The 24992-nt window shown below is 36.5% G+C and overlaps 1 protein-coding gene across 3 annotated transcripts; it reads right to left on the bottom strand.

The window, feature by feature from the left end:
- Positions 1–299: 299 nt before the first annotated feature.
- Rab5 (RAS oncogene family member Rab5) lies at positions 300–23685 on the bottom strand. 3 transcript variants are annotated; one of them, XM_071694048.1, is made up of 6 exons: positions 23546–23685; positions 11868–12040; positions 11136–11287; positions 5222–5438; positions 4109–4230; positions 300–2182 (listed from the first exon to the last, which is right to left on the bottom strand). In XM_071694048.1, the coding sequence occupies exons 2-5, from the start codon at positions 12028–12030 to the stop codon at positions 4124–4126; spliced, it is 639 nt and encodes a 212-aa protein (XP_071550149.1). In that variant the 5' UTR covers positions 12031–12040; positions 23546–23685; the 3' UTR covers positions 300–2182; positions 4109–4123. The 3 variants fall into 3 exon arrangements, with proteins under 3 accessions (XP_071550149.1, XP_071550150.1, XP_071550148.1); XM_071694049.1 differs by having other exon boundaries at positions 23526–23655; XM_071694047.1 differs by lacking the exon at positions 23546–23685 and adding an exon at positions 23259–23388.
- Between the last annotated feature and the right edge of the window lie 1307 nt (positions 23686–24992).

Below are 24992 nucleotides of genomic sequence, written 5' to 3'. Positions count from 1 at the left end.
GGATAAGTGAACAGATAATCAATTTGGTAAACTTTGATCCAAAATGGTGGGGCAGTGAAGACTTCTGTATTCTGTTTATTCTCATAATGGAGGCAATGGTTTATGGGTGGTTTGAAATATACATGGGATCATGTCATGGCTCTGTGATACCAGTGGTTATTTGATGTTTTCTTGGATGATTTTATTGTATGAGGTGAGAAGTGTGGGTGGTTGTGGTAATACTTAAACAAAGAAAAAGTTACCACGTGTTGTATGCAGATGAGCTGTGTTTTGTCAGCTAAATCATAGGAATAAAACTATTTTCTAATTTAATTTCTTTATTTATAATAGGTACTTTTTACTGTACAAGATTGCTGAGCTTTGGAGTTCAGTGTACACACAAACGTGATCAGTTGTGCCTGGCTTGACGACCGCAGATAATATCCCAAATGGATGCCATACTTCAATCAAGCACAAGGACTGAGCAACCCCAAGCGCAACTGAGCAGAGCAAATATGACGTGCCAATCAAGTTTAACCTTTCCTTTACTTTAGTATGGATAACTGAGTTTTAACAGAGGAAAATAAAACTCAATTTAACATTCACGGCTGCTGGTGTTGTCACATATCAATGGGTTTAATGCCTCACAATGGTCATGCCATGGTGACAAACTATAATCTGACCATCACAAGCCAGAGGAGAATGCTTTTTAATAAGCTGCTAAAATTATATAGTTTAAATAGCACTGCATATGATGAAAATTATAACTACATATCTAATACAATACTGAGGGCTCATAAAATATTTGAAAGTAAAAACATGACTGCCATAACTGTTTGATCGGCACACCACAGATGGGCATTTTCATTCATTACAGCACATATTTATTGGCCATTAGCATCATCAAGTACCAGGATGCAAAAAGGGATTCATGTGGCAGCTGGATTAGATTTGGGCACTAAAAAGGCTTATCTCCAACATGCAGCAATATTGTAATTTATAAAAGTCATGATTCTTTATATATTAATTCCTTCCACTAAGTTAAAATACAACTGTTTTCATATCACAGTAAAGTGACTTAACCACAATATTTAGGACTTAGATAGCATGTATATCCCATTACTGGCTGCCAACCCTTTGTCTAGCTACCCAAATCCAATCTTGCTTACTTTTACAGTTAACAAAACAAATAAATTTACAAGTGACATAGAAATTCTTCCCTACTTTATAAAAAGAAACTTAAATAGATAATATACATTATTATCACATGGCCAATCATGGTCAGGCATAAGACGTGACTGGACTTTTTAAATGTGATGGTTTACTGTAAACAAAAATGCGAAGTGAATAACAAATGCTCACCGTTCCATGTATGACCATGTTAGCATGAAATCAACTCTTAGAGTGTGGCGATTCCTCACATAAGTTGTCCATGTTAGACTGATGGTAGAATTTGTGGGTTGTGAACCCTAATACAGAGGACATGCATTCAATATACTGTACAACACTTAACTACCTGTTCCATATATTACTGATAAGCTGTATTAACATGACATTCTTCTCTCCTTCCACTTTGGTGAGCAGATTTTAACTGATGAGGCAATACGTTCCTCATACTATGACTTAGCAGGAAGGCAAGAAACACCATTCTAACCACATTGTGAACCTATGGTGTTCAAAAGTTTCTTAGAAATGTCTAACATTTACACTTGCAAGTTTGGGTAGGGGCATTAGCTACAAGAATTGATAAATAATGGGAATGACATTACGATGTGCAAATGATACCAATTACAAATGAAAATCAAATTATAGAAAATTTTCAAAGTATCTGTGAGCTCTTACCATGAGGCCTCTCTTGTTCAGTGCCTTGCAGTCAAGCAGTCTGAAAGAGAGCCTCAAGTGATTCAAAAATGCACAAAAGATCAATACGCTCCTGATGATGAGGATTTTATTCAAAAAAAAAAGAAAAAATCAAGCTTAATAGTGAGTACCATTATGGTTAAGGTTTTGAATCTCAAAACCCGATACATATAAAGTAACTGAGGAGTGACTAAATTTCTGGAATTTGTTGACTTTTAATTTAAAAGTTCAGACCCATGCATAAATTTGAACCCAGGAATGTTGCAATCTTCAAGTCCAATGGGGAAAAGTGAGCTACCAACAGCTGGGTATCATAACTTACACTAGCATCACATTGTTTCACCTGTAAAGAAAAGAAATTTCAGTTACATTACAAGTATTAGAAAATCTGAAAATCATCAATACAATCACTGTGGAAGAAGCTGAGTGTCAAATCTGGGGAAAGTAATGAAATCTATAATCAATGCTCATACATGTTACAATCACTTGAAAGTTAAGCAGTTCACAAAATAATTGAAATTTTCATGCAATTTATGAAGTGCTCAGCTCACTATGTCAGTTTACAAAATAGCTGAAAATTTCATACAATTTACAAAGTGACTGAATATTCTAGTTCACATTTGGATGTACTGACTGAAAGAATTAGGCCATTCACTGTGTTTGTGCCTGGGTAACCTGGCTGTTTACATGGTTCAGTTGTTATTGTCAGGCTGTGTTATGCTGATGTTATTAGACAGCTACAGACATATTTGAAAGTAACATCTGATGCTAAATCATGCTTATATAATGAAGATAAGAATCTTATTCAGGTTTACAGGTCGGTCTTTGATGGCCTTCATACCAATAAAATATCTATGGGTAAGGAAACTTTTTAAGGTTTACATTTATCAGTCTTAACTGTCTTAAAGAAAGGAATAAAATACATACGTGTATATGTCATTACAGATCAATATCTATATTCATTAAAACCAGACAACTTAAAAAGATTACCATATGGACGCAAAATAAGAAAACAAATGTAGGCACTGTAGAATCTATTCAGTTCTTACTCCCATTTGTGGCTCCAACAATTGCACTTGATACTGGCTTTGCGACATTTACTGCAATTTGTTTGACACTGCTTTCCCACTCAGTAGAGTTGCATTTAGCATAATTCTGACTACCAAACCTAGAAGCATGTTGTACCACTCGACAACACACTATTTCCTTGTTTGTGTTCATGTCAACTAGACCGCAAAGCTGCTGAGTACACAGATCAAACTCAGTTCTCCTGTAGCATCCCGTAAGTAATCCTGCACTAACTGCTATTTGAGAATTCATTTTCATTACGATCTATGATAACACCCATAATATCATGGGGAACACCTTAACCTAAAGCTACTAACTGGATGGGAACCACAACATTATCTCTAGGATTACCCTGGAAGACTATGCCTGACATGTGTTCAGCCTATGCTAACTGACCAGAAAAGTAATGCTTTCATGTTCCACGAGGCTCCTCGAGAAAATTATGGTCAGAGGATAAAGCATCTCCACGGATCGAGTCAGAATACACGGCATCTGCATGTGGCAGGGCAGAAAACATGGTGTCTTAAGCGGTGAAGTCTGAAGGTTAAGCATTTACATGGTTCATATCAGAAGTGGGGTGTGAAGGGGTCAAGTCCAAGGGTGAGGCATCTACATGGGTAAAGTCAGAAGATATGGTGCTAAAGGGAATGAGACCAAGGGTGAGACATCTGTATGGACTGAGTTAGAAGACACAGCTTCTCTATGGGTCAAGCCAGAGGTCACAGCATCTGCATGGTTCAGTATCTGGTATCTGAGAGGGTTGAGATGAAGGGTGAGGCATAAGCTGCAAGTACATCATCTTCAAAAACCATTCTCATCATAACTTTGGTAGGGAGCACATATGAACACAGTCTCACTATCAACATCAATCTATTTTGAAAACGAAGTTGTGATCAGGTAACCCCTCAATCTTTTCCCTTCCAAAGGTGGAAAATTTATGGCCTCTTACCTTTCTCTGTAAAGCAACTCTCTTAATTCTAATATTGTCACTGTTGTTCTCCTCCAGACCTAATCTATTTGCTTTTTGTGCTTCATCAGGTGAGTGACCATACATGAAAGGCACATACTAGTTCTGGCCTTACGTATGATGTGAGGAGCTGGGTGTGTGTGTCTGCATAAAACAAGAAAATGCTTCCGATATGATTTAGCACCCAAACCAAACAGAAAAATGTGTCATAAGTTCACCAACTGGCAACCTTACCTGTGCTAAAGGTGATCACTTGCAACAGCCAGCAGCACCCTGTGCTGGCTGGTTATTAGACAGGCTGACATCACCCCTAGGAGAACCGCTGGCATTGCTGTCGCTCTTAGGCAGTTTCTTGGCTGGAAAACATGTTGCATTATTAAGATTTAATGCATTTCTTATAACTGCATAGCTTACCAAGATTCAATGCAATCTCAAAAAATCAATAGATCATAAAAAATCATCTCCTGGCCGAACTTCTTCAAAAGCCTGAATACATGTGCATTTAGAATTCACATGAACATTTATATTTCATGCTTCCATCCCAGTAAGTCTGGGAAATCTATTCTCTCAATCCTTTATAAATACATCACTCATTCTCTGAATCTATTAATGATCTCTGAGGATCTACATATCTTGTCATCTAGTCATCCTAAAATCACATCATCATTTATTTACCTTAGACACTTATCCTCCACTTTTGTTAGTGTTGACTCAGTTTCTAACTGCAGGGACTGCATCAAATCTAAGCACTCTATAAGTTTACTCATATTACCTTCACTTTTATTGTGTCTGGTATGCTTAAAATATTGTATCAACTTCATGCCTCTGATTAATTTCAATGTCTAATCATGAACAATACCAGTCTCTTATTCACAATTCTTGCTTTTGTTTTTCATAATGTCTTCATCTCTCAACTGTTATCTCTTTCTCTTAAGCTGTGTAACTATTTTCTCATCACTTTTTTCTTCTGGGTTTGGATTCACATCCAGCTTTCCTAACTTTTTTTAACCTGCGTATCAAATTGTGAAATCAACACATTCCGTGCCTCATTCCAGTGCTAGATCTTTTCCTGCCTTTCCACTCACTTCAATATTCAAATTGGCACTTCCCTACCCTTCATTGCCTATTTCAATCTTATTTGATCTTTTCATGTGAATCTCATATCTAGACACTAGACACATCATGACAATAAATTGCACAGTCTTCTACCCCCTTTCTATTAATTTCTCACTTTTTATCTGTCAAGTAACTAGAAACTATACTTAAAAGATGTACTTAATAAACCTGATGCCCATTAACACAATAAAGCATACTTTCACATTAAATCATGTATCTCATCTCACTCACCTATTGCCAAGAAGATATCATTAACATTCATAGCAGTCTTAGCAGATGTCTCCATGAAGAGCAGTGAATTTTCTTCTGCATAAGTCTGAGCTTCCTCATACTCCACCATCCTCTTATTGGCTAAGTCTGCTTTGTTACCTGCCAAAGCAATCACAATGTTGGGGGATGCCTGCCGCTGGAGTTCCTTCACCCAAGTCTTGGCTCGGCCAAATGTGTCCTACAGAAGGGGAACAGTTTAGGAAACTGAACTAATAACGATGTTATTTCCACAGAGATTGCCAAGAAATAATATTGTTCATTCAGTCTCTCCATCATAAACACCTGTTTTCTCTAAGTGAATAAAGAACCATTCTATAAATATTGTGTGCATGGGCCTAGTGTGTACAGTTTCACTTATATAACTTATATTTTTTGACAGATTCAGAAAACATGAGGGTGACATACAATAATGTGAGGTTAATGAACGGACAAATGGACTGCACTGTTACAGCCTAGGAATGGATGCAGATGAGGATGTGCTGAGCAGGGTGGATGTGTTGGAAATGAAGTGTTTGAGGGCAACATGTGTTAAGTGGTTTGATCAAACAAGTTTGATACTTCTTACTATTCCCAAAAAGTGAGGACATAGAAACATTTCCTTCTTTTCTTGAACTTTTTTCAACTGTACTGTTATTTCATACACAAGCACATAACAGGAGATGAATAACACAAATATTTCTAAAAAGATTAATCATATTAAGTGTGTGAAGGATGAGAGAATGGCATGTGTGGGAACGTTAATAAAGACATAATTTCTTTATGATAAACTTAGTTCCACATTACTGTACTCTTATTTCATAGAAAGAAACATCACTGTTGGTGATTAACATTGAATATATTCCAAAACATGGCACTACTCATGTTAAACATGAGTGTGAAGTTGGAGAGTGATTAGCACATGTTGGGAGGATACTGGTATTTCTTTTTAATATTTCATCTCTTCACCAATTATAATATGCAAGGGAAGATGGGACATTTCCTATTCTAGACTTCCTGCTCCACACATAACCCCACTAAAAGAACTATCACTTGTTACTTTACATTCATCATATTATCATTCTTCATTTTCCTCATCAAAAATACATATGATGAGAGTTCCTTGTCTTCAGGTAAGTCACTAATCAATCTACTTATTTTGTGTGGGGTCAGAACATAGGCAAGACCTGCAGGTTAGTGGCCATTCACCTATAATAAGGGTGACTGTACAAGTAAAGAGGTGAGGATAATTTTTCCCCATACATTCCAAGCAATGGATAAGTCGGATATCTAAACAGATGTGGTAAAAACTAGTGCATGAAATTATGTAAGCTGTTTTACTAGTGTACAATCAATTCATTTAGAATGCTATTTAATGGTCAATTATTCCTTCCCTTTAACCACCCTAAATAACCAATATCTTTCTCCTGTCAAGATGTTCCACTTGACTGTCCAGTTTTCACACAGATGCTATTTGAATTTTGCCAAATCTATGTTATAATGTAAAGGCCTACAAATAGTCAAAATACATAAGCTCATTACATATTTTCCTTGAAATAACACAGGTGAGATTTTTTTTCAAATGATCCATGTTTCCTGCATTAGTGAGGAAGTCAGGAAAACACAAAGGCTGTATTTTCTCACATCCATTCTCTAGCTGTTATGTGCAGTACACCAAAACTTATTAACAGTTTCCAGAGCAAAGACACATTTATGAAAAAAAAAAAAGTCCTTATGTAGATGACCTCACAGAGTACTCTCAATGTAAAACACATTGGCTCAGTTTTTTATGTCATGGCTCCCTGAAGTTCCTGAAGTCTGAAACAATGACGTTATAAGGCAGGAGAAAATATGCATTTCCTTGTGAGGGTTATGGGCCTAAACTACTCAATGGCTTTGTTCTGGCACTAAAGGTCATCTAACACTCCCTATGTATATTTCTGATACCTTCCAATTTCTCCAGCAATACAACTGGTTTCAGACTCTAGTTTCAGTATATCCTTCACAACATATAGAGTGTGGATGTGAGCATATGACACTGTTCATCTGTTTCTGGCACTACCTTACTATGTAGGAAATGGCATAGCAAAAAATATTTTCTTTAATGAATTTAATGTATCTAATTTCTGGAAATGCTGATTGTTTTGGTGGTCTTTCTGCTATGTGGACTTGGTGCAGTGAGGTGGGGTGATTTTACCTCAAACCCAACCTCACTTTTCTGGACTGGGATATTCCATTTGAATCTCTTGAGTACTAGATCATTGTAAACTTACTGTACTGTTTTTCATCTGGTCTAGATCACTGTGTATGTATATATTTTTCCCTTTCAATTCCCTTATTGCATGGAGCTGAGTGTTTTGACTCTCATTAAAAAACTTCACTTGACATCACAGTTCATTCACTTTGGTTGAAACCTGAGCATGTGGTCCATTATTTCCAGATATTCATCACATGTACATTTTGCATTAGTTTTTAAGGGTTGTCTTTTAGCCATCCCACAACTAAGTTCCTTGTGGAAGGTTGATCTACTATGCTGCTCAATACAATTCTCATATATCATATGCTGTGCAAACACGATAGTCTGGTAAACTTTACAGCAAACTGCCTATCTGTTTTCTGATAAGTCCACTTTGTTCCTTATAGCTATTACCAATGGGTAGAAAAACTGTTGACCCAACATTTAAGTTATTTACCCTAATAAATCCTAATATCCTCTACTCTACAGTTTAAATTTGCATGTTCTAACCAAACTGTCACTTAAGCAAGGAATTCTTAGTCAGAGGGTCAACCCTTATATGGCTGCCATTGTCTAAAATAACAATTATGGAAAGAAAACTTAAAATTCTTTTTCCCTTGCTGAATACTTCTATCATATATTCATGAAGAAAATACCAAAAAAACTACCATAGTATATCACACGACTAAATTTTCTTCCACTACCACAGATTTCAGTAGTAATAAATTTTCATAACTTTCACTCCACTCCTTACAACCTTTCTACCACAGTGAAGTTTGTTTTAGAAATACATTACACAACTCTTCCTAAAAATCTCTCTCAATTCAAAATACTTACCTTTCCCATTTATTCCTTTTACATTCTAAATCTGCTATAATGCTGATTTATTCAAAACTTGGTATGGCTAAACACTTGCAGGTACAATACATAAAAATGTCATAATGTACATGGTTAACCCACTGACTGCTGATATCCCATACATTGGACACTCTGTCTCTGGGAGAATGAATATCTCACAAGTAGGATCTCATTTTTTGATAGTCCACTTGTGGCCGGAAGGATGATAATCATTCAGAATATACTTACTAGCATCTCTGAGGTTATCTGTATAATTAGTCTATGTTGTTTTCCACTTGAGTGGCCAGTAACCATAACAGTGCTGAAACATACGATATAACAACTTCACCTCATACAAACCATGTAAAAAATCCCATTAGTAGATATGCTTGACTTCAACATTTTAAAGGCTAGTGATAGTGACTTAAGTGGACACAATTTTCATGAAGGCAGAAGGATGATGACGATGATATTGCCAGCAGTGAGGATGAAAAAGATCCTGGTCCCAGTGGAAGGAGGGGTGGTGCACTCTCATGCCACATAAATTGCCTTGGGGGCAAGAATGGATGTTGCTAACTTCCCTCTAAAACAATGTACAATCTTTTCTTCAGACCTGATTGCTGTTTCCCAAGTCAGTGAGGTAGCACCAGGAAACAGAAAAAAAGGACATCCACACACACACACACACACAAAAAAAAAAAATGTATACATATATCATCATCATCATCATAATACTTGATCACCGTTTCCCACATCAGTGAGGTAGTGTCAGGAAACAGACGAAGAATGGCCCATTCACTCACATACACATATATATACATAAACGCCCATACACACACATATACATGCATATACATATATACAAATCTATGTAAATATTCATAATTGCCTTTATCCATTTCTGGTGCTACCCCAGCCCACAGGAAACAGCATCGCTATCCTCTGCTTTAGTGAGGCAGCACCAGGAAAACAAGTAAAAAAAGGCCACATATACATAAATATATATACACACATACATAAACATTTATACACATGCACATACTCATTCCTGCTAGCCCCTACCCATTCCCAACACCGTCCAGCCCCACAGGAAACAGTGCAAATGCACGAAGAAAAAAAAAAGATAACATACATTCTCTTCTCCCCCACACCTGATCGCCGCCCCTCTGTCAGTGAAGTAGCACCAGTAAACAAGCAAAGAAAGACCACATCCACTCACCAATACACAAGCTATCATGTGTAATGCACCGAAACCACAGTTCCCAATCCACATCTAGGCCCTACAGACCTTTCCATGGATTACCCCAGACATTTCACATGCCATGGTTCAGTCCACAGATGACACACTGACCCTATTATACAACATCATTCCAATTCACTCTATCCTGAGCACGCCTTTCACCCTCCTGCATGTTCAGTCACTAACTGCTAAAAATTATTTTCACTCCATTCTTCCATCTCTAAGCTGGTCCCCTGATTTTCCTTGTCCCCTCAATATCTGGAAAAATATCCTCTTTGTCAACCTTTCCCAACTCATTCTCTTCATATGTCCAAACCATTTCAATACACCCTCTTCTGCTCTCTCAACCACACTCTTTTTATTACCACACATCTCTCTTACCCTTTCATTACTTACTCGATCAAACCACCTTCCACCACATACTGTCCTTAAACATTTCATTTCCAGCACATCCACCCTCTTCTGCACAAAAATTTGTTTTTTTTACAGGAAATTAAGGTTAAACACATGCTTGTTCTGTCAGTATGAATTCTGAGAAGCTGGATTATTTCTTCAAGTGTTTTGGGTGATTTGATGGGCATGATAGCGACAAACAAATCACCAATATGGTTTTGTTAGGAAAACACAGCCATCTCCAATCATCCCTGGTGCAAGTGTCATGTTTGTGCCAACACTCCTCAAGTGCAAAGAAGAGAGTCCACACAATACATGTGTACTGAATAAGATGCATCTCTGTGAGCACAACCATGTTTTGAGTCCCATATTCAAAGCAATTACCAAAATTAGAAAATAGTAGTGTAAATATGTAAATAAACTGGCTAAGCTTTAGAATTCTCTTCCTTATCTTGTCTTCTCCCTTCTTATAAAAGTTAGGTCTACAAACACTTATGGAGTTCTGATCAATTTCTAATTTCTTTCTTTTACTTATATTTTCTACCTGAGATGGCTTTGTTTTCAGCATGTTTTGCCCTTGCCATGTTGGTAAATATATGGTAAATACTAAAACATCAATCATTAGCAATAGGGAAAATAGCATTATTGTCTAGTGAATTGAATACAAATATGAAAGAGATGAAACTAGTTTAGTACAGTAATTGCATACACATTGTGTCATGAGGCTGGGGAAGCACTGTATGTCTGGTAGAGTTGGCTACATCAACAGCCTTCACTTGTCAGAAAAAGTATTAACCTGTGCAGCTCATCACTTGCATGAGTACAGATCTACTACAGAGTCAAATATATTGTGTTTTTGAAAAAAATTCTTCTCTTATATAGCATGAAAAAAAATCTGAATAGTCCTGTAGTAGGTGTATACATAATATATGGGTCTGCCACAATCAATGGGTTAAAAGTAACACAACCAACAGTAATCAGTGTTGTATAATGTCCCTCCCTGCCACATGCCCTAACAAATGGGAAGACTAATACTGATATTTACTTTCTTGGAAACAAAATCTAAAAGCATATAATGACAAAAAAGTATAGAAGTATTTTTAAAAAGTTAAAGGGAGATGGGGATGAAATGAGCAAGGCTCCAAGAAAAGTACCAGCAGTGAAAGACAATAAATGATAAAGACAAGACTTACTTGATTTGTTATATCATACACAACAATGGCTGCCTGAGCACCACGGTAATACATAGGAGCTAGACTGTGGTACCGTTCTTGTCCAGCTGTATCCCAGATTTCAAATTTTACAGTAGTGTCATCCAAACATACTGTCTGCGTCAAGAAGGCCGCTGCAATGGAGTTTTTAAATTTTTTTTTCACAAATAATAACTTGACATCTACAAAGAAAGTTATAATATTCTTACACCATAACTCTATGCCTTTAACACTTACTTCGTGATATGCCAAGTCACTTCAAGTAATGCCATTTTAGGTTTTATTTTCACATTTACTTTCAATCCTTAAAATCTTATGACATTCTTTCTACCTTAATGATCCTTTGCACTTATGAAGGGGTGGATCATTCTACATAGTTGAAGTTCACCATCACCTTATCTAATTGTGCATAACTGTCACCTTTTCCAGTACCAAAATTCACTCAAGCATAAATGTTTATCAGTCACTTGATATTCAGGTATAATGCACTACATAAGTATATTATATTCATATTTACATTACTGAAGTACATTACATTCATCTTCAGTGTCCCTCCTGGCAAACCTCAGTTAATATTCAATACAATTTTATAATACACTGCGCTCAAATCTCATCATTGTCCCTTTTTCAGGCCAAACCTCAATATCTCATGCTTGGTCTATCTCAAAAACTGCCATGAGGTAAATATATGAAATACTTACAGAAGACACTTACCACCAATAGTAGATTCTTGATATTCATGGAATTGCCCTTTAACAAATCTTAAAACGAGAGATGACTTTCCAACAGCTGATTCTCCCAGCAACACTAATTTGAACTGACAAATCTTGCCCTGGCCACCACCACTAGGTCGTTGAGCAGCTCCTCTCTGTGCCATGATGACTTAGCTAAAAAAAAAAAGAAAAAGAAAAAATGTAAAAGAAAGCAACACCAATCTATAAAGTTTCTAAATGACTAATATAGTTTTTGAAAGGTCCAATTCAAGTCAGCTGATGGACAAGTAAAGGCAACAAACATGAAACATTTTCACTTCAGAAGAATTACATTAATCATAGTCTGAAGTGTCTATCAACATAAATGTTCCATGAAATTCACTTATTTGTAAAGAAAAGTTTTCAATGGATGGTTCAGTTGTGCCAAGGCCATTCCCTAGGCAGCCTTGCCTGATCACCTTACACGGCTGTAAAACTCCACCACACATGGTAGGAAACCTACTAACTGCACCCATGATTCACCTGGTGCAACTTAACCCACATACCCAGAACCTGTATTCCTTAGCCTTAAGTTATTTTAAGAGCCTAAGGAAAAAAGAGTCTGGAGTTGCTATATCATATACAAGGCATAAACAAATAAAAGAGTAAATAAAAAAAGTCAAATGCAATAAATAACACAAAATATGGAGCAAAAATATAAATGTTCACACCAGTTTACCCAGCGTAAGGTGATAATGTAGATTAACTAACCTTATAATCTTCCCAAATCATGCTGCCAAAAAATAACTAAGTAAGAGCTACTATATGGTAATACTGTAATAGTAAACACGACCCTTACAAGAAAGCTGACACTCACTACAAAATCATATGTGATGTTTTGTGTATGCTTCCACTTACACATTTTATACTAGTATAAGGGGCAGCTACATTCATGAAACCTATCTCTGAAAACTCCAGTGCTCTTTCTCTCTATTGTCATTATCATTATTCTTCACTTATGAAGATATATATATCCCTGGGGATAAGGGAGAAAGAATACTTCCCACGTATTCCCTGTGTGTCGTAGAAGGCGACTAAAAGGGAAGGGAGCGGGGGGGCTGGAAATCCTCCCCTCCCGTTTTTTTTCAATTTTCCAAAAGACGGAACAGAGAAGGGGGCCAGGTGAGGATATTCCCTCAAAAGGTCCAGTCCTCTGTTCTTAACACTACCTCACTAACGCGGGAAATGGCGAATAGTATGAAAGAAGAAAAGAAAGAATATATATATATATATATATATATATATATATATATATATATATATATATATATATATATATATATATTTTATTTTGCTTTGTCGCTGTCTCCCGCGTTTGCGAGGTAGCGCAAGGAAACAGACAAAAGAAATGGCCCAACCCACCCCCATACACATGTATATACATACACGTCCACACACGCAAATATACATACCTATACATCTCAATGTACACATATATATACACACACAGACACATACATATATACCCATGCACACAATTCACACTGTCTGCCTTTATTCATTCCCATCGCCACCTCGCCACACATGGAAGACCATCCCCCTCCCCCCTCATGTGTGCGAGGTAGCGCTAGGAAAAGACAACAAAGGCCACATTCGTTCACACTCAGTCTCTAGCTGTTATGCAATAATGCCTGAAACCACAGCTCCCTTTCCACATCCAGGCCCCACACAACTTTCCATGGTTTACCCCAGACACTTCACATGCCCTGATTCAATCCACTGACAGCACGTCAACCCCGGTATACCACATCGATCCAATTCACTCTATTCCTTGCCCTCCTTTCACTCTCCTGCATGTTCAGGCCCCGATCACTGAAAATCTTTTTCACTCCATCTTTCCACCTCCAATTTGGTCTCCCACTTCTCGTTCCCTCCACCTCTGACACATATATCCTCTTGGTCAATCTTTCCTCACTCATTCTCTCCATGTGACCAAACCATTTCAAAACACCCTCTTCTGCTCTCTCAACCACGCTCTTTTTATTTCCACACATATCTCTTACCCTTACATTACTTACTCGATCAAACCACCTCACACCACATATTGTCCTCAAACATCTCATTTCCAGCACATCCACCCTCGTGCGCACAACTCTATCCATAGCCCACGCCTTGCAACCATACAACATTGTTGGAACCACTATTCCTTCAAACATGCCCATTTTTGCTTTCCGAGATAATGTTCTCGACTTCCACACATTCTTCAAGGCTCCCAGGATTTTCGCCCCTCCCCCACCCTATGATTCACTTCCGCTTCCATGGTTCCATCCGCTGCCAGATCCACTCACAGATATCTAAAACACTTTACTTCCTCCAGTTTTTCTCCATTCAAACTTACCTCCCAACTGACTTGACCCTCAACCCTACTGTACCTAATAACCTTGCTCTTATTCACATTTACTCACTTCCTAAGCTCTCTCATCCACAACAGACTTCATACTTGCCCCTCTTTCCAAAACTATATATATATATTGACCAAGAGGATATATGTGTCGGAGGTGGAGGGAACGAGGAGAAGTGGGAGACCAAACTGGAGGTGGAAAGATGGAGTGAAAAAGATTTTCAGTGATCGGGGCCTGAACATGCAGGAGGGTGAAAGGCGGGCAAGGAATAGAGTGAATTGGATCGATGTGGTATACTGGGGTTGACGTGCTGTCAATGGATTGAATCAGGGCATGTGAAGCGTCCGGGGTAAACCATGGAAAGTTCTGTGGGGCCTGGATGCGGAAAGATAGCTGTGGTTTTGGGCATTATTGCATGACAGATAGAGACTGAGTGTGAACGAATGGGGCCTTTTCCTCACGCCATAGCACACATGAGGGGGGAGGGGGATGTTATTCCATGTGTGGCGAGGTGGCAATGGGAATGAATAAAGGCAGACAGTGTGAATTGTGTGCATGTATATATATGTAGGTGTCTGTATGTGTGTGTATGTGTACATTGAGATGTATGGGTATGTATATTTGCGTGTGTGGACGTGTATGTATATACATATGTATGGGGGTGGGTTGGGCCATTTCTTTTGTCTGTTTCCTTGCGCTACCTTGCAAACGCGGGAGACAGTGACAAAGCAAAAAATAAAAAATAAATAACATGAGGAAAAACAAAACAAGTGCTATTCAAAAAAGTAGGAAAAACAAAACAAGTGCTATTCAAAAAAGTATCTTACAACCCCAGGACCCCTTTTATGCAGCTATCAGCAAATCTGTGGCTGTTCTAGCAAGTGCAGGGATTTGATTTCGTAGAATTTACACCACTAGAACCTAATTGGTATTCAGCTGATATTTCTAAAAAGCACGAAAAAATATCTAAAAACTTAAAAACATTTACGCAGAATTTTATATTTTGGCTACATATAAAAATTAAACAGAACTTGATGAAATGATGGACACCTTTGAAATGAAAGATCCTTGGCAACACTACTCATTTTCATCCACTTATGACAATACAACCTCAGCAATGGTGACTTCTAGTTCATAGTGCAGCAACTTGCAGGCAGTCCAGCAATGTCTATACCAACATCCCTCTTGCAGATGATGTCACACAGAATGTCATTTCATACTTATGTCTTTTTAGTATTACAGTGCAAGTCCATTTCCCCTTCCTCCCATCAACCTTCACTCCAACCATTTCCCACTCTTCCACTAATTCAACTCCTCATCAACAGCATTCTTAGGATCATCAAATTTCATTTGATTTACCTTAAATATTGCAAAAGCTGCTAAATCATAGTGTGTAAACTACATCATATTAGTGTGGTATATTGATGGTAAACGACAGTTTCAGGTACATACAGTCTGGACATATGAGGTAGACCGGGGATACTTATGGTGAGGAATATAAATTACCCCCCTTGTGGAATGAGTTTCAGTGATTCTTACAATGACAGATGCTACAACAACAGATCTCCAGGTATCTATCATCATTATATCAAGTTCAGATGTAAACAGTTACAGATTCTATTTGTATTACATAAATGTAATAAAAGATAGAAACCCTTGTAAAATTCAACAGACCAATGAAAACCCCATATGATTTTGGCTGCTGCTACTAGAGTTGAAATGAAATGGCTGAATGTGAGAGGGCTGGATGGAGGTATGGCCACAATTTGGCATGTCTGCTTATATTTGTGGGAAGTTGGCATGATATTTAATCATGGGTGAGTTTGTACATCTGTTCAGAATATAACTCCATTGCCAATTCTATTGTCTACATTTAAATGGTATAAAACCATTGCAAACCAAAAACACTCAATACCCAAAGCTCTAACTAACAGCAGTGGAGTCAGACTGAAATCAAATCAACATTAACTACAAAGAATGTGGTATACTGGAGTTGACATGCTGTCAATGGACCGAACCAGGCCACATGAAATGTCTGGGGTAAACCATGGAAAGGTTCTTGGGGCCTGGCTGTGGATAGGTTGCTGAGGTTTTGGTGCATTACACATGACAGCTAGAGAATGAGTGTGAGTGGATGTGGCCTTTTACATTTGTTTCCAAGTGCTACCTTGCAGACACGGGGTGGTGATGCTGTTTCCGTGGGGCAAGGTGGCACTGGGAATGGATGAAGGAGAGCAAGTATGAGCATGTACAAGTGTACATATGCATATGTATATGTTGATATGTACATATACGTATGTATATGTGTGTATATAAGTGGATGGGTCTTTCTTTGTTTCCTGGTGCTACCTCGCTAATGTGGGAAACAGTAATCAAGCATAATAATAATAATGTTTATTCTTGGTTCCACTGGAAAAGCAGGTATCATTTCCATTCATTCTGTCAATCTCTAAACATGTTTTAAATATCATATATTCATATTAACCCCACATTTGCCTCATCTTCCATGACCTCCACACTTGAGATTTAATCATCATAGGATAAGAAAAAAATCAGTACAAACTGCTACCTGCAGGTGTTACTGTATTCACATAATTAACTAACACTGCCAAATATAACACAATATTACAAGCTCTCAAATAATGTTTCATAACTACCATATTTTGAGAATACTTTTATATCTGTTCACATAGTGATAAGAAAAAACCCTGAAATACACCAAAAATAACCGAAATGTACCATCTAAATTGCCTAAATTGTGATCACACAAGCTGGTAGAACACTGTGTGATATAAGAAGAAATTTGAAGCCAAAGAAATTTTTTTTCCTAGTACGTCACCTGACTGGGCTCCCAAATACGAACAGATATCTTAAATAATAAACTCAAGAAGTTAAAAATATTATCTCTTTGGAAATGAGAGCATCATAAAAAGGATTATAAATGATACCTTGATAGCTAGTCTTATGATCTATTCCACTTCAATAAATACACAGAAACACACAAAAAAATCTAAAAACAAATGAAATGATGACAGAAATCAACCTAGTTATCTCATCCCAACCTTATTAACATGACTATTGCTGAGTGATGATGACAATGATCAACAGCTTTATCAATGATTTATTCAACTTAAGTAGTCCATAAAAAATACCCTGGATGCATAGTCATTTTATCATTCTGTCTTCCTTGTCCTCATGGACAGAAATAATAATCTTAAATGTACAAAACAATTGTTTAATATCTTTGAAATATAATTTGCATTCTTCTTTAATGATCTGTAATATGTTTGGTTCTGGGTCACTTAAAGCCATACATATCATTCACAAAATTTGGTTGGTCACCTTAAGTGATAAGGCTGTACCATTAAGCATAAAATCAAGTAAATGTAAGAGTTACAAATACCCTCTTGGGCTGAGAGATAAATCATTATGAATAAAACTTTACTTAATGGTTTATATTTATCACCTTGACAGCAATTCCATGGCTATATAAATGTAAATCATGTACTTCTTGTCACTAACATGCATTGCTTTTGACATCTGTAGTTTATTGTACCACCGATATATATTGGAGAATACACATGTATGGATGGCATCAGTCTGTTCCTTGTTTCCATCAACCTGTTTTAATTTTTCCACACCTTCTCGGGCAGTTCATCGTCAATTTCACTGTTAATAAGCATTCATGCATATTCCTTGTGCAGTTATGGAAAAAGGATTAGAAGTATCTCATCAATTAAGCTATCAATCATTGTGTCGTTGCAACCTGACAACATTCATACTGAGATCAATGGGTCAACATGTCATCATTTCACTTGACTGCAATTTGTTTATGTCCTTAAAAAGTCAGAATAATTATGCAAACATGCTATCAACCATCATGTCATCATCACTCAATGAGATTTGTATTAATAAAAAGACTGCATCAAGATTATTGGATTGACATCATCATTTCACTTACTTTTTTGTAACTTTATAGGAAAATGAAGAATCATAAAAACAAGTAATCAATGACCATATCAGTGCTAAATCATGATAACAGTAATACTAAAAGAAGGGCTGATATAAGTAATATTAACTATGAAATACATATACAGGATGTACGGGAGGTTCCCAACTTACGAATGGGTTATACTCTTTGAGCATTGTTTGAAAACTGAATTGCTTACAGTCAGAAAATATCAATTATGGAGACTTTGTTCAAAATTACATTAAATACCTATAACTGACAAATAATGTACTAAGTATTGTAAGTAAATATCATTAAAACATCAAATCAGGCAACTCAATAAAAAAAATGTACCTTTAAGAAGTTTTGTGGTTCATGAGTAATTATTTGTATGTTGGACAAATTAAACTTTTTTTTTGGAACACATTCATAAGTATGGGTGTCTGTAAGCTAAACATTTATAAGACAGGGACTCCTTATAATAATATCACAACAAATGTCAAAATCAAACTAAATTACTTAAATATCTTAAGAAACAGTGGAAACAAGTAGAACAAGGTGGATTTTGTGTAATATAAAAAGCAAATGCACCAAAGCAAAGAGATCAATAAGGTAACATCACCACTTGCATGAACAACCCTACATTGGGCTGTTTTCAATTATCTCAAACCATAATCAATTCATTTCTTCATGGTTAAGGCCTATATCACTTGTTTCTTGGTTGCTTTATAATTCTTTTCTGATGTTCTTTCATTTGATATGGGAGACATTTTTTTCCTTTATCAATCTTATACTTTTGATATGGAGTATATTTTTTTCTTTAACTTTATCAATTCTTTATTTAAGATGTATATGGGTGTTTGGTAGACCAATACAAGTGACAGCATTATGGCAAAATAATAATTTTCTTTGGGTATTAATCTAGTCTTTCTTTATATCACACACTGTTCTACTAGTAGCTTGTCTTAACACAACCTGATCAATCTGGATGTTGTTCCGGCATGTTTCAGCTACTTTCAACACATTTTGTGAATTTTTTTAAGCCCATCACAAAGTGCAGTGTACTCCAATTTTGAAAATCTAACTGCTTAATTAAACATAAAAATTAATTTTGAATAATGCGTGCTTCTGTTTTACAATGGCAGTAGCTATAATATTTAGAAAACAGAATAAGTCATGGAGCATGATTTGTAGCATTATATTTCATCCCTTAAAATCAAACAATATGAGTGTTGATGACTATATTAGAAAACTTAAGTTTGATTGGTGAAAACATTAATGAAGCATTGGAAAAAATTGAAGAAAGTCAATGAAAACCTTACCTAACCACCCTAGCAGCTGGGACTTTCTCAAAATTTTCAATTTCCTAGTTGAAATATACGAGACACAACCATGATTAAGCACTGAATCTACAGCCTACAAACGTAAACAAAAAGACCATGCACCAGTTCATGTCACCATCCAACCTCCCTGCAAGTACTACAGCCATTCGATGTGGTCCCACGCAGCAGATCACATCTATGTTGGTATTAGTATTTCATATTCTTATTGTAAATCTTAACTTCAACAGAAAATTAAGTGGAGTCTTATTGATTCTGCTGATTTCCAACAAGTGGTTACCAAAATTCTACAGACTCATCACAACCACATTTTCCATGATATTCAAACCCTCAACACTTTTGCATTACTTAATATCTTATGTACAACACATGGTAATCAACTAAATCACACTGCATCACATTCTCTAAACATGCAAAACAAAATCACTCATCTTCCAAAACTAGTTTTGATGTACAAGGAGACTAATAATTTGTCCATGTTTCTAATACGCAATAACAGCTATAATAACTAATTTCTTTACTAGTCCCTCATTACAATAACATTACAGTTTTTTACATTAATTGATCCCAACCAGATTTTCCATGATATTCATAACCTTAACACTTCGTATTACATAATATCATTGAACATCTGTACAACAAATGGTAATCATCTAAATCATACTCCAATTATTTTATTGTATTCTTTAGACTTTCTATCTATCTATATCTCTGACACCTGTTCCCAACTGGAACTCCCTCAAGGGGGTGGCCATGGCAACAGAGTCTCCAAAACTAATGAACTCCAGTGTTGCTTCCAAGCCTTTAGTGCCCCACCCTTAACAGGCCACTGGCAGAGAGCAATTCTAGAGCAGTGTTTGCAGAGGCTCCTGTCTATGTTCCTACTGACTAGTTCTAACTAATGTTCCTACCTACTATACCTATGTTCCTAACTAAATTTTCCTATCAACTACTACTATTCTCTAAACATGCACAACAAAGTCACTCAACCACCATCCAAAGGTAATTTTGATGAGAAGCAAAACTAGTAATTTGTCCAAGTTCCTAAGCAGCAATAGCAGCTAAAATACCTAATTTCTTTCACTTGTCCATCATTACGATAATAGTGCTTGTATCATGAATCCTAGCTAAAAAAAGCTAGTAATCATTTATGCAGCCACATCAATTTCTTACAAATGCTCTTAGTTACAAAGGATAGTTGTAGTATTACTCTTAAATTCATTCACACCTGGTAAATGATTCTGAATACGGTTTTTCACAAGCTCAATTGTAAAATACGGGGGTTTCACTTCCAGTAATGGAGGTAAATCATCGTACAAGCTAAGGGACACCAGTCTATTTCCTTGGGAATACGAGATATAACTCAGCAGTAGTAATTCAGTGTTTATAGAGTTAAGAGTTATGCAGTGATAGGGATTTTTGTTTTCTTCTACTTTAATGAAATACAGTAGTGGTTTACAATGTAATAAAAAAAGGTAAGATTAAAATATCTATGGGAATCAACAGAAGCCATGAAACACTTTACCTACCAATCAAAATCTACCTTACCTTTTAAGTTGTTTGAAAAAATATGAAAGTTATGGGTATGGCCATTTCAAACTTTAGCGATCAGCCAACACACAAAACAGCCTGGGATCAAACGTTCTGTACCCACATGTGTGGCTGCAGACACAGATGTTCATATAGTATGTACATATTGACTAAAAAAACAAAAATCACAGTAAATTTTGGCTCTGAGAGATTTGCATACTTTATGTTAACCTCACATTTTCCCTGATATTAACCCTCTTAGAATATAACACTCATCACATCACAACACTAAGTACATCAAGTTTACTTCCACATCACCATTAGCTTTGAATGATCGGGTGATTTTGTTCGTCAATAATTTATGTGCTTAAAAAAAAAAAAATCGAGGGTATCATTTGAAGCACACCAAATAAGGAAACAGGAATGAGGTTTATGAATATCAAGGAATATGTGGGTTAATGTAAAAGTGCATAAAACTATTGTAAAAAATTCAACATAACCTTTGGGAACCTTATCTAACCTCATCTAGAAGCCAAAATACACCCCATAAATGAAATGGTTTGCTGCTGGGGATCACATGGCCATTTGGTGTGATCTAATTTGACATTTGGTACCAATTCGTGCAAGGTACAACAATGGTGTGACTGTGTGATGGGTATGTTTCAACTAAAGTTTATTTCACAAGCGTTTTACCTTTTTTCCTGTATAGACCCCAACATTTTTCCAAATATAAGTACGATCACCACTAATATCACCTTATGTTGCATCATTCAATTAAAATTGGGAGCCGTTTAGCTCTGCATAGCCAATGTATTTATGGGAAATAAAAATTGAGGCATGATTATGAGCAGCCATCTTATGAAACGATAAATCTTAAATAAGGTGACAATAGTGTTGGTTATGCATATTAAAAAAATATGGGATTATTTTTTGTAAAAGTAGGCACATCACTTTAAAAAAAATCAGAACTTATAAAAAAACCTTACCTAGATGCCAAAATGATAGAAGAGATATACAAACATTAAATTTGAATGCTGCTGGGGGTCGCATGGCCGCTCATTGAGTCATCTATATGGTGACACCTGACATCATTTGTGCAGGACATAATTATCGATGTGTCTGGCATACTTACACCGGAATATCAAATTTATAGATATGTCTTGCCTGCTGAGGAAGTTCAGAGAGGATTTTCACAGGTTCAGTGGATTTTTTACGTGTAGCTATTACTAATTATACTTAATTCGCAATTTCCCTAATATACCACCGATCACCTTATCTTATATCATACAATAAAACAAAACTCAAACTTATGCTCCCTAACTGTTACTATATTCTCAACACTATATGAGCACTACAGAATAAGAACTAAATATCCAAAGACTACAACTTTGTGGAGCTAAAGTAGACTTTTACCAAAGATGCTTCAAATCATACTCCCTAATCCAGTATAATCTCCATACACTGCCCTAGCACTGCAAAACAAGATAACTCCATACTGCTTAATAAGGAAGAGGTGCTAAACCAGACTTTCATCAACTACTTTTATAAAATTCTAAAAACACTTGGCTACCACTGTAAAAGTATCACTTAATCCATGATAAGAGTGGTGCCCCTAAACTGATGCTTTATCCATAACATAACCTTACCCATATTAAAAGTACCTTGATCAGCACAGAAATTAAGCTGCGAAATAATCGTTTCTGCCAACAGGCAAGAATGAAATGGAGCAAATCTTTCCTTTTTTACAAATCGACGAAATTACAGAAGTAAAAACACGAAATTAAAGTTAAAAATTTTGTTTTCACTTCGCAAAGTAATCATGGTGCTTAAACCTACGTAGTGAACCCAAATTAGTATAACTGAAAAACTCAATTAAAATGACCACACGTCTGTCAACTCTGGCGATATTTATACACACTACCTGTTAAATAAATGCCTTATATAAGAAGTTTTAAGAATGTCAACATACTACACATACTGCTGTAAACGGTTATTTGGGTACTTATATAACTATTTTGCAGAGAGAAGCAATCCAGACCCCAAATCCAGTTCTCTAATCAGCTGGTCTTGAAGTGACGGGCGGGCGGAAGACACATAACAAAATGTTTACGAGCACTTTTCATAGCTCTTAACACATCTGAAACATGTTTCTTGCTAGCACTGATATACGGCACACAGATCTTCATCCTTACCTGTACAATTAAGTATTAATGAAGACTTAAAACGAAAATTAAATGCCCAAACACACAAAATATCAACAATGACGTTCCACCCCTCAGGATCAACCACACAACAACCCTTCGCCCATTTCCTCCTCCGCCCGCCCCTAACAATTCTATTTTCTATAGACATGTTTCACATTCTTATGACTAAAATTCACTCGAAAATATAATCACATTAGAATAATTCACCGTCACACGAAATATCTCCTACTTTAGGCACTTTTTAGGCATAATTACTATATTCTGTACGGAACTACTTTAAAATGTTCCTCCGCGCAGTGTTGTGATGGTGAAGTCTAGTCAGGGAAGTTAAAAGTCAATGTAACACGAGTTAGCTCGGCCTCCTGCAGCCAGCACCACTGAGGTTTCTGTGACTTTTAACTTCCTTGGCCGAGTCATGAGTCTCAGCTGTGACTGTAGGATCCTCTTGTTAATTACGTCACTTACAAAGAGTTCTGAGAACTTGTGTTACAAGGTAAAAATTTATGACAAACAGGATATAATCTTTATTAAAACATCCTGTCATATGCGTTCAAGAAAAGTGATACCCCTTTTATTCTTCCTGCTCGAGTTCATTCAAAGGTAATGAAACTTTAACACAAAAATTTTTTTGCTTATTCACTGAAGACAAAAGGGGACACAACTATGTGAATAGTTTAGCATGCGTAGTTGAAGTACACCCAGTACGAGTCAGTTATTCCTAGATGGTTATGAAACGATATAAAGGCTGCTTAGTACAGAATATCATCTACCCTTTTTATCTCAAACTTTATTTCCTTTTGTTTGGTAGAGTATCTGATTATAAGGCTAATTTTTGTTTGGTCATTTGAAGTTAAGGCGTAAGTCTCATAATTGATTCATCGTATTAGAACTATTTCTATAGCTATATTAATGAAAGAAATGCCACTGACGTAGTATATGTGGACACAATAATTTCACCTCCAGACCTTTCACAGTATTGCAACAGATGTCAAAGCAACTGACGTATAAACTACGTTAAACTAATATGAGATAAGGAAAAACAATGTCTTTGTTCGTGAGGGATGAACAACAGAGCGCAAAGGAACATTTATTGTAAAACTCACTCCTTTATGTATACTGACAGTAAATGTCAAAGAAACTTAATTGTTAACTGCATAATGAATCAAAATTTAGAAATTAAACAGCGATGCCATTGCTTTGTTCTTGAAAGATGGACGGCAGAGCGCTGGCGAAACATCTGCTGTAAAACAATAGTAAAGAGTAGCAGAGATGACAGTGATGATGGTGGGAGATGGTACAGTCTTCCTGTTAAGACGCGAGTGAGGAAGATTCACTTATATGTTTGGTTAGAAAAGAAGCAACTACGAGTATTTCAGGTGTGATAGGAGCAATCTTCTGCACCTTGATGGTAACATGGTTAGAAGTGTAAATTGTGCCATGATAAGACCCTTACTTGAATCTGGAAATTCCGTTCGGTAACCTGATATTGAATTGGAGCTCAGCAGCGTGCAACAAGGTTTGATATCAGACAACTTCAGGTACTGAACTTACACTTGTTGCACGACACCAGAATGCGTGGGGATATAACAGAAGTATTTGAAGTTAGGTGTGAGATGTTATGAGTAAATAAGAAAGCCTTTTTTTTCTTTGAGCAACAAAAAGCACCCACAAGGGATCATGAAGGTGGAAAAACATTCTGCATTTATGGCGAAAAAAAAAAAA

Source organism: Panulirus ornatus, chromosome 56, assembly GCF_036320965.1.
Source record: "Panulirus ornatus isolate Po-2019 chromosome 56, ASM3632096v1, whole genome shotgun sequence".
In the NCBI taxonomy this organism is placed as follows: domain Eukaryota; kingdom Metazoa; phylum Arthropoda; class Malacostraca; order Decapoda; family Palinuridae; genus Panulirus; species Panulirus ornatus.
This window is presented reverse-complemented; position numbering and strand designations above follow the sequence as displayed.